At 44.9% G+C, this 10,696-nt stretch overlaps 1 protein-coding gene across 1 annotated transcript; it reads right to left on the bottom strand.

Moving 5' to 3' along the window:
* Positions 1-433: 433 nt before the first annotated feature.
* Positions 434-10,133, bottom strand: LOC121176174 (shaker-related potassium channel tsha2-like). Its single transcript, XM_041030174.1, has 2 exons — positions 6,440-10,133; positions 434-2,940 (listed from the first exon to the last, which is right to left on the bottom strand). The coding sequence occupies exon 1, from the start codon at positions 9,676-9,678 to the stop codon at positions 8,236-8,238; it is 1,443 nt and encodes a 480-aa protein (XP_040886108.1). The 5' UTR covers positions 9,679-10,133; the 3' UTR covers positions 434-2,940; positions 6,440-8,235.
* Positions 10,134-10,696: the final 563 nt, after the last annotated feature.

Below are 10,696 nucleotides of genomic sequence, written 5' to 3'. Positions count from 1 at the left end.
TCAGCATTTTCTCTGGTCACTTATTATACGATGTCTGAAAATTAGAAAGTATTATATCAGTTTAAGGGCTGGATATTTACAGAGGGCCTACATCTCTTTTTTCTCTTTAAATCTCAATATCTTTGACATTCTTTGCTGCAGAGATTTTTTTCCCGGTTTTCCAGCTCTTTATGTAGTTTTCATTCATATTAAGTAGGTTTGTTGTCTTCATAGTCCTGATTCACTGGTTTCTTCTCTACTGATCACAGAGGAACCACAGAATGGCTGAAGGTAATGCAGATGTGAGGGATCTTTATCCCAGCGACACACATTCACACACACTATTTGAATCTTTCCTTCCCATCGTGTGGAAATGTTTATGACAACACAATCGAAACAGAAGATGACACATCTGCATGTGCATTCGACTGAAACACATGAAGATTGAAAGTGATCAGGATTAAAGATTTATTTTATCAAAAATAGATCACAATTGAAGATTGTCAAAATAAACAATAACTGGAAATAAAAAACAGAAAGAAGAAAAGAAATTCTAATGCATTTTGCTTCCACTCCCCGAGCACAGGAATCACTCACACTATTGCTTTTTCTTATTTTTGCTTGAAAATGAGACAATTTGGTGACAAGCCTGAACCGGACTCTGCAGCTGATAATGAAGCAGGAAAATGTCCTCAAAGACATAATGATGGACGTTACACGTGGTGCATATCAAATGATGGTTAAACGTGGAAATCAAGACCAGTCTTTCAGGACTTTGCTGCGCTCTCAGGGGAAATGCTGTATTATTATTATTGCACATACAGTATGCAGAGTACATTAATCGTCACAACTAATGCCCAGTGACAGCTCATCAGTGCCTCTGTCAAACAGAAATCTCCCTTGGCTGTTTTTATGTCTAAGCAAAGCAGAATTACAACAAGACCAAACTGCAGAGCTGATGCTGGGGCTTTGATGGATACAGCTTCTTACAGAGTAGTACCACTGTTTTATGATGATGATGATGATGATGATGATGATGAGATATAAAATTCAACATTTTAGGAAATGCTTCCCCAGAGTCAGATGAAAAGATGGATCTGTTTGGTTTCTGACACAGGAGAAGGTCCAGAATGTGTTTAAGTTAGCGGAAAGACTGGAGGCGTCAAAGTTAGCTACAAACTTTTCACTTTGATGAGCTACGCTAGCAGTTTCCCTCTGCTTCCAGTCTTTGTGCTAAGCTAGCCTAAACTCACTGTAGACCTCGCTTTTGTCCTGGACACAGAAAAATCCATCTGTAGACAGTTTGAAAAATAATTTCCCAAAATGTCAAATTATCCCTTTACATGGCCCCACGGTCCTGCCTGATGACAGGGCTTAATCATCACCCCACAACTGTGTTCCTCTCAGTTCACTGAAAAAACCTCGGCTAACATTAAATTCCATTAAACTCTCAAACTAATAAATAGTTTTAGGTTTAGCAGTTTCTCTGAGACAGGCTTATTCAATGCCAGGAAACCCTCTGCAGTACATTATTGCCCTTAAATCAATAATTCATCCAAAAACACACATTCACTCACACTCACTGAAAATTTCACAAATAAATTAATAAAATGTGCAAAGAAGATATCAGGCTGTACGTTGTTTTTCTTTAGTCAGGCTGGATGACATCTGACATTTAATTAAAAGGCCAATGTTGGCTTCAATATATACTGTATGTATAACTGTAGGTAATATCATAGTGATACATCTCATCGAGCATTTTACCATTTTTTGGACTTTGCTAAGTTATTAAATGGCAGTTTATGAGTGTTTGGGTTTATTTAATTGCACCAGATAATTACAGAGAGGCATTTAAAAACTCAACCCAGGTCTTATGACTGTGTTCAGATAATGGAGGGACGTCATTCAGGTGTTAAAGCTTCTGTCGTTAATGAGTGGACACTGAGGTAGATGTTATTGATATAACAGATATTACAGCATTCTGATCAAAAACCCAAACACAATCAGAAACATTCAGAAGTAACTCAGATGTCAGATGTCTGCGATAAATGCTTTTCAACTGTCTTTTGTCCTAATTTCCAGCACAGACATTCCTCTTACAGGGGCAGATGATTTTTGTTATTCAAAGTGTTTTTGGCAGGCAGACATTTTCCTCACAGCTGCCCACTGGAGCTTCTTTGTTTTTACCAAGGCAAACATGAACAAAAAATCATTGTAATAATAATTATAATGATAATTAAAACACATTAGCAAAAAATGTTAAAAATCTACAAAATGATTCACAAGGTTAACCAATTCCTCTCCATAGAAAACATATACAGAATGATACTTTAAAAAATAGAGATTTAGCGACTGACTCCACGAGTGGAACAGAATTATTTGAATAAAGTTGATTTCGATGAGTTGTGGTGGTTGCTGTTGTTCCCATATTTCAGATCAGCAGTGCTGGGTTGAGCCGTCGACACAAAAGTCAAACGTGTTTTCTTCTGCTTACATGCTCTACTTTCCAAGCATGCAATAATATGTTTTGGTTTGAATATGATATGCAACATACAGACAGGACTTACCAGTTTCTCTACAGCGAGAGGAGTAGTCTCCCAAAGAACATCTATTCATGAGTATATGGAGGACTCCGTTAGCCAGCAGACATGTTGGACATATTCGTAGCATCAGGATGATTCAAGTAATGTTTGTCATACCTCAGAGTCCGACTGTAGCTTTGCTCTGTGCAAAAATTAGTCAGGATTCTTGTCATGGAAAGGCGTCTCATAGCTCCATGTTTCCTATGAGTGTCAGTGTTTTCAACCAGTTTGTTTTACTTCACCTTCGTCAGTACAAGGAAGGTGAAGAAGAAGAAGAAGAAGAAGAGGGATTAAGTTGCAGGGATGTCGTACTCTTTTGGTTTGACAAGGTGCCGAGGAGTGAAGGGAAAGCAGGGTGGAGGAGCTCGTCATTCTTCACCTGGAAGAGAAAAAGAAAAAAACACTGGTGTTCAGTAACCAACAGTTTGTGTGTCATGTCTATGCAATTTAAGCGTTTTGCATGTACTTTAGTGTCATTTTAGTCAGGGATCTGGTCAGGGATCTGGTCAGGGATCTGCCTTTTAGTTTTCATCTGGATTCTCTGAAACTATATCTGTGAGAAAACTATAAACCTGTCTCTGGTTTAACCTCCTCTCTTCAGCAGTGTTTCCTTTTCATTCAGAAATATTTGACTCAATAAAAGGAATCAGACATTTAAAGGTTTGGAAGCAGGTTTCACCGACAACATACACACTGTGAACGTAACACACTCTGTACACCAGCATCTATATATTCTTTCTCTTTCTCTTTTCCCCTTTACCAGTCCCTCCATCACCCACACACACACACACACACACACACACACACACACGCACACACACACACACAAACACACACTCCAGGCCATCTTCATCACCGCAGTCACGTGCTGAGGAAGCTGAGCCAAGGACAGGACTAACCAGCAGCCATCACTTCCTGTTTAGTGCGTCTTGATTGTGCACACACAGAGCAGCCGAGCTGTTACTGTACAACACCGAGCAAACATCAAAGCTTTACCACGGCCTGGACAACAGGGAAGACGACTGTGACTGTGCGAAGAGAAAATCCAACAAAACCACCAAGTGAAATATCTTTATATTAATATCTTTATCTTTCCTGCAGATCTTGAGAAATGTCAGGGGTGTGTGGGTGTGGGTGTGTGTGTGGGGGTGTAGGGGGGGGCTGGTTATGGACACTGGTGGGAAATTATCTGCAGCCACAGACAGAATAAAAACCTTCCTCCAGACAGGACGTGATGAATTGAAACAGGACAACCAAGCAGCTGGTGAGCTGGACCATAAACAGAGGCAGTCGAACCAGCTGTGCACTGCACGTAATTTGTAAAATAACCCAGTGAAACTGCTCTGTGTGTTTTGTTGAGCTTCACTTCACCCCAGCAGATTCTGCAAGGTCTTATCAGCTGGCATCTGTAAGCATGGCTGCGCATTTTCCATGTAGTAACCACTAAAAATAGCCTGTTCTCCTGGAAGGAAAAGCGACGGGATATCAAGTAATAATCAGTGTGAAAGTCCTCAAAAATATTGATGATGAGGTTTATCCTAATCACTGCTTTGTTATGCTTGGGACTTTAAAGAATAATACACAATCAGCCTGAAAATAAAGGACAACACGGGCTAATCACCTCCATATAATGTGCTGTTTTTTGATAACAGCACAAAGTCTTGATGTGTGAACCTGAATCACCTCGTACGACAAATACCTTCATAAAAATGACTTTACCTCCGAGGATGTGATTCATGTGCCTGAATTACAACGTGTCAACAGCATTGAACCACTTCAGCAAGATGTTATGTGGATGTTGTGATCCCGTCACTATGGCGACCACAGCTCAGCAGCCGCTGTCACTGATGGTTTAATGTCGTGCTGGTCAGTGACTTGTGCCCGTAATTCATCAGGTGTAAGTGACATAAGTGTCTTTAAATAACTTCGACCTTCGACCTGAAGCTGCTGCTCGGACGCCGCACTGACAGGATGCTGCTTGGATTTAGTTCAGAGCTGCAACTAAAAAAAAGCTCAGTTAAAACTGTTGGAAAAAGCTTGGAAATGGACCTGGTTGATGTTGTTTTGACAAAATACTATTTTCCAAAGTACAGGATCAACATTTTCTGGCATGAAGCGTTAAATCTAAACCAAAACTGATTGTAGTTTGTTTCATCATGTATGTTGACCCGTGCTCTCCTCCCTCCATCTTTACCTCCATGCTGCTGTTTTTGTCTGTGCCTGTTTGTCTTTCACAAAGTGGAAAAAGGAGTGGGTTGGTGTGTGTGTGTGTGTGTGTGTGTGTGTGTGTGGGGGGTGGGGGTGGGGGTGGGGGGGGGGGGGGGTTAACTCACTGTGGGCCACTTGAGGCTTTGGGACAGATTCCCTCAGCAGTGACAAAGACGCTAACAATAGCTGTCAGAGTGTAACTCTGCCCCGTCAACAGCAGCAGTGTCATCCAAGGGGAAACCTGTTTACCTCTGCCTGCATGGGCTGCATATGTTCAGAGAGGACATGCAGGGCGCGAGGGAGGGGGGGGGGGGGGGGGGGGGGGGGGTGACTTCACAGGAAGAGATTTTGACCAAAAACCCTCCCGGGGGGGACAGACTCAGTTAGCGCGATGCTTGTTGGAGCTGTCATGTCTCCTGCTCTCGGTCTGACACGAGTTATGTAACTGTAACATGTAGATGTGTGTTTGAAGACGAGCCTATGGTTCATGCAACACGCTTCAAACATGATTTATTTTCCTACACGTCACCTTCACAGTCTCCTGCACAGAGAGGGAGAAAAACAAAGAAAGTAAACAGCTGAGTGGCTGAACCTTAACGAGACTCATTTCACCTGAGTCAGTCCTCATTAGGCAGAGTCGGAGCACCTGGCCTGAGGAAAGTTAGAAAAGCTGGTAGAGCTCAGAGAAAAGCTCAGAACACAAGGTTCTCTTTGGGGGAACAGTTGTTCCTGGTGCTTGTGACTGACTCACAGTGTTAATCTGAGGTTAAAGTCCAGGAAACCAGTTACCTACAGACTGGGTTCAATCTGGGTTCAAACCATTAAAAAATGTGTCTGAGGAAAAAAAATGAATTTACTGATTTACTTTCACAGAGGACAGACTTTCTATGAAACACACCAATCATCATATAGTTTAGGAGCCAGGCTGCGAAGATCTGTTTGAATGATAAATGTTGTGGGAACATTTCATGAGAAAAATATGATTTAAAAAGGAGTTTGGCACAAAAATGTGAAGTCACAAGATCACTGTGAAGTTTAAAAGACATTTTGATCCCCTGTTGATCACTGAAGCCAAAACTAAGTTATTGTAATGAAATGTTTGAAGGGAGAATGTGAAGGGAGATCCTCCCCCGCCCTTCAGCTTCTCTGAGCTGCTGTGTCTCCTCACAGCTGCAGACATTTCCTGCAGCAGCTGCTGCCACCTGCTGGCTGACAGCACCACTGCTCCTCTGTGTGTGACAGCACAGGTTACAGACCTGTACCATTATCTCACCTGTCAGCTGACTCAGAACCAGTCTAAACATTCACAGTATCACCCTGGATTCTTCACATGAGTCAGCAGGGACCAAGATACTGTTGATGCTTTTGTTCTTAGGAAATTAAAGGAAATTAACACCTCATTCTAAATGTTTGTGTCTGGTTTCATCCTTTCGGTGTGTTACTGAGCTATAAAAACAATATTCTCTAAATAATCTGCATGTTTTCATGTCACTGGATATCACCTGGACAGAGCAAAATATAACAGAACAAACTCCTCCTGCACAGGAACCAACATGAACACAACGGTAAAAACCAAACCGCCTCGGTCTGACATGAAGCCAGACAAACCTCATCTCTGCATCACAATAAATAAACTTGTGGGCGTGTGGATGTAGTTTAGTGTAACTCACCTGTGTTTGGACCAATCCTCCAGTGCTGTGAACCCGACAGTCGTCTGAGTTGAAGATTCGTCCATCCATCTGTCTGTCCGTCTGTTGATGCCTCAGCAGTTTAACTCCATCAGGCCTCCGTCCATCAGTCCATCAGGTAATAATCCAACCAACAGGATTGCGAACATGTGACCATCACACTAAAAACGTCTGCTGGGACCATGTTTTTATTCCATCAGCTTCTTAAGAATTCCCCCTTTTTCAGCAGGTTTGGTTGAATGAATTGTCCCTGGAGTCCTGATGAGTCCTGATGAGTCCTGATGAGTAAGGTGCTGGAAACCTCAGGTGTAGCAGGGGACATATATTATTGCAAAGGGTTTTTACTGTGTAATCATGTTTTAATCAAATGTAATCAATTTAATTTATTAATTTATCAAGTAAAATTATTAGAGTTCAACTCATACATGAGCGGCTGATGTTATCAGCTGATATCTGTCAATCACATTTATGTCTGTGCCTGTTTCTATGGTAACTCAATACTTACTGATGAACTTTAAACACCACCAAATTCATGGCATTAAAATATTTACTTTGAAAACCATCTGTCTGAATTTTAAGCGGATTGAATTCTTTTGTTTGTTATTGATAAGAAAATATTTATCTACAAACAATATATTGTTTTCCTTTCTTTCTTTTTTTCCCCTTTAATAATTAAATAAATAATTTCTTGAATAATTGTTGGCTGCAGCCCAGTTTGGACCATTTCTCTGTGCCTGAGGTGCAGAGATAACAGGTCAAACACCTGAGCGTGAATACTTTGCTGTTGAAGATGGAAGCGATGCTTCAGTTTCAGCCGCTGAAATCAAACAACATGGAGGCTTCCACAACATGGTGGTTTTCTGGCCTCGTCTCTACAGTTTCAGCCTGCGTCCTTTCATTCCTGTGGCAGACAATACAGAAAAGTCTGGAAGGTTGCTATAGAAACTGCATCCACCGAAGAGATGCAGGGTCTCTTTTCATCCACACTGGGGCGCTCTCGGTTTGGAAAAGCTGCGGCTGATTTCATAATGCTTTTACAAACAGGCAACTGTAGAGGATTTAACCTCCTGAAGCCCGTAATTGTAAATGTGCATGTCAATAACATGATGCATGTGTCCTGATTTTTGTCTTGCAGGCTGCTTGCACATAAGCCCGTTTTATAGAATACAGATGAAATTAAAACCTGGTCTCAGAGTCGTTTAATTTTAGGGTAATCGATTCTTCCAGGCTGCTGCACATCATCTGATCCACCACTGAGCTCCATCCAGCCTGAACGGAAAATACATGAGGGTGAAATAACAGGTGTGTGTGTGTGTGTGTGTGTGTGTGTGTGTGTGTGTGTGTGTGTGTGTGTGTGTGTGGGTGGGGGTCATGTGCCTCCTGCATCAGTTTGTAAATTTAGATTAAATTGGTCCTGTACTGTGTCTCTGCTGCAGATAGACAGAAAAGCAAATGTAAACTTTAAACCTGCATCATAACGGCAACTAATTACGCGTTTACTAAGAGAAACATTAATAATAAAATAATAAAGTGCTACAACTGGCTATAGGCTGATCATTTCTAAGCTTTTCCCGACTCAAGACGCGCGTAATGGAAGACTGTTTGAGGGGGATTCTGTGAATCTCCTATAATCCATCCTCTGTGGTGACTGAAATGATTCCCTTTGATGGCAGAAATAAGAAGCTCGCCAGTCTAAACTCAAACCAGAGCGCAGGATGTTGGGAATGACACTGAAAGATTCCCTCCGCGCGCCACTGGCGCGTAATTCTGGGCCACACTCAGACATCGGTGAGCTTCCCGGTGTAGGCTTTGTGCGGGCTGCAGTTGGTGTATTTGATGGAGTCCGCGTCCTCGCTGTCCAGGTAGTCAGACTTGGACAGGGACGGCTTGCTGTCGCTCTTCTTGAACTCTCCAAACGGCGGCTGCTGCTGGCCGCAAGTCACGTGCGTGTACTGGAACTGCTCCTCGTGCTCCGTCTCACGGTGGTAGAAGTAGTTGAAGTTGGAGACGATGACCGGCACCGGGAGCGCGATGGTCAACACTCCGGCGATGGCGCACAGGGAGCCAACGATTTTCCCCCCGATGGTGACCGGACACATGTCCCCGTAGCCCACCGTGGTCATGGACACCACCGCCCACCAGAACGCGTCCGGGATGCTGCTGAAACCCGAGTCCGGGTCGTCGGTCTCCGCGAAGTAAACCGCGCTGGAGAAGAGGATGACCCCGATGAAGAGGAAGAAAATGAGCAGTCCCAGCTCCCTCATGCTGGCCTGCAGGGTTTTTCCGAGGATCTGGAGCCCCTTGGAGTGTCTGGAGAGCTTGAAGATCCTGAAGACCCGGACCAGGCGGATGACCCTGAGGATGGCCAGCGACATGGCCTGCTGCCCGTTCCCCTGGTGCTCCGCTAACTCCAGCCCCAGCGTGATGAAGTATGGCATGATGGCCACGATGTCGATGGTGTTCATGATGTTCTTAAAGAACGCGGGCTTGCTCGGGCAGGCGAGGAACCTGACGAGCAGCTCGAAGGAGAACCAGATGATACAGAGCGTCTCCACGATGAAGAACGGGTCCGTGAACGGGTTCGGCTTCTTAGCGCGCGCGGTTCCGTTCACCACCAGCTGCTCGTCAAACGTTCGGACGTCCTCTCTGAACTCGGGCAAAGTCTCCAAGCAGAAAATCACAATGGAGATGAGAATAACCAGCACGGAAACTATCGCGATCCCCCTGGCGGGTCCGGAGCTCTCCGGGTACTCGAACAGGAGCCAAACCTGCCTCTGGAACTCGTTGTCGGGCAGTGGGCGCTCTTCCTCCTTAATAAACCCCTCATCCTCCTTAAAATTCTCAATCACCTCCTCTCCCAGTTCGTAAAATTTAATCTCCTCCATGAATATGTCCACCGGCACGTTGACGGGTCTCCGGAGCCTGCCCCCGGACTGGTAGTAGTAGAGGATGGCATCGAAGCTGGGTCGGTTCCTGTCGAAGAAATACTCGTTCCTCAGAGGGTCGAAGAAGCGCATCCTCTTGCGCGGGTCGCCCAGCAGAGTGCAGGGGAACTGGGCGAGCGTCTTCAGCTGCGTCTCGAAGCGCAGCCCGGAGATGTTGATGACCACCCGCTCGCAGCACTCCTGGTTCTCGACTCTCTCCGGGTCGTACACATCCTGGGCTGACAGCGCGGCCAGTGCCACAGTCTCATCCAGGTTCTCTCCGGGCACCACTGTCATCTTTCCCCCCCCCCCAGACTAGGGCGACGCTTCCCGCACCTCAGTCCTCTCACTTCCCCCTCCGACTCCTCCGCGCGTCTTTGGAAACCAGCTGAGCGTCTCCGCGCGTCTTCCTGCTTGTTGTCGGTGTGTCGGCGTCACGTCTGCGGGTGAGCTGGTTCCGCTGGCATTTTTGTGCCCCCCCCTCCCCTTTCACGCTCACCTTACCCGTCCACGCGCTGCTGTAGTCTGGACTATCTGCTCTGTTGTCACATTCACTGCATTTTAAGCAGGCTTTGCCCTCCCCGAGCTGACGTGTGTGTGCACGCTCTCTCACTGAGGGGGAAATAAAAACACACATGCACGCACATATGCTCAAGATGAATCTGATCCAGATATTTAGGAACAAGCATGCACAAGAGATCATCCGTTCATCATCCATTTCATGAGAAAATGTCAGCGGTTTGGTGACTTTTCGTGCGTAATGAACCTGTTGTCTCCGGTGTGGCACAGGCTCAAGGTTATCACGAGTTGTTGTTTACGGTGAAATATTTTGTGACATTTGCAAATCTGAACATGCAGTTATGGATGAAGACAGTTTAATGGCGTAAATGCGCGTCTGGCAACGTGGAAAGTGACGAGACGTCTCAGGCTAAACATGCGATTTTCATGCAACAACCGTCGGTTTTTTAAATTCATGATTTCATCCTAAATGAATACCTGTGGCTCGGGGCTCCGTCTTCCTTCATCCACCCATCCCTTCATCCACCCATGACACACACACAGACGGCAAAGAGACAAAAAGAGGCTCCGCAATGTCACGTCGCAGCCGCTTCAAGACCAAACCTTGCTGACGTTTCCACAACAGCCCCGACCGCTGCTGAGCTGCTCCACAAGTTGTGCACGACTTGCAGGATCTGTCATGCCTCTGCTGTGTCTGCTGCAGGCGTGTTGCACTGTGCATGAGGAACAAGAGAGAGCACACAGACTTCTTTTTCCTTCCAGCTTTTCTACAAAATACGAAGAGTTTCAAAGCAAC

The sequence above is a fragment of the Toxotes jaculatrix genome, chromosome 22 (genome assembly GCF_017976425.1).
Source record: "Toxotes jaculatrix isolate fToxJac2 chromosome 22, fToxJac2.pri, whole genome shotgun sequence".
Classification (NCBI taxonomy): domain Eukaryota; kingdom Metazoa; phylum Chordata; class Actinopteri; family Toxotidae; genus Toxotes; species Toxotes jaculatrix.
This window is presented reverse-complemented; position numbering and strand designations above follow the sequence as displayed.

What these genes read in the sequence shown, in the direction of transcription:
- LOC121176174 (XM_041030174.1), bottom strand. Translation starts at nt 9,678, where the DNA reads ATGACAGTGGTGCCCGGAGAGAACCTGGATGAGACTGTGGCACTGGCC.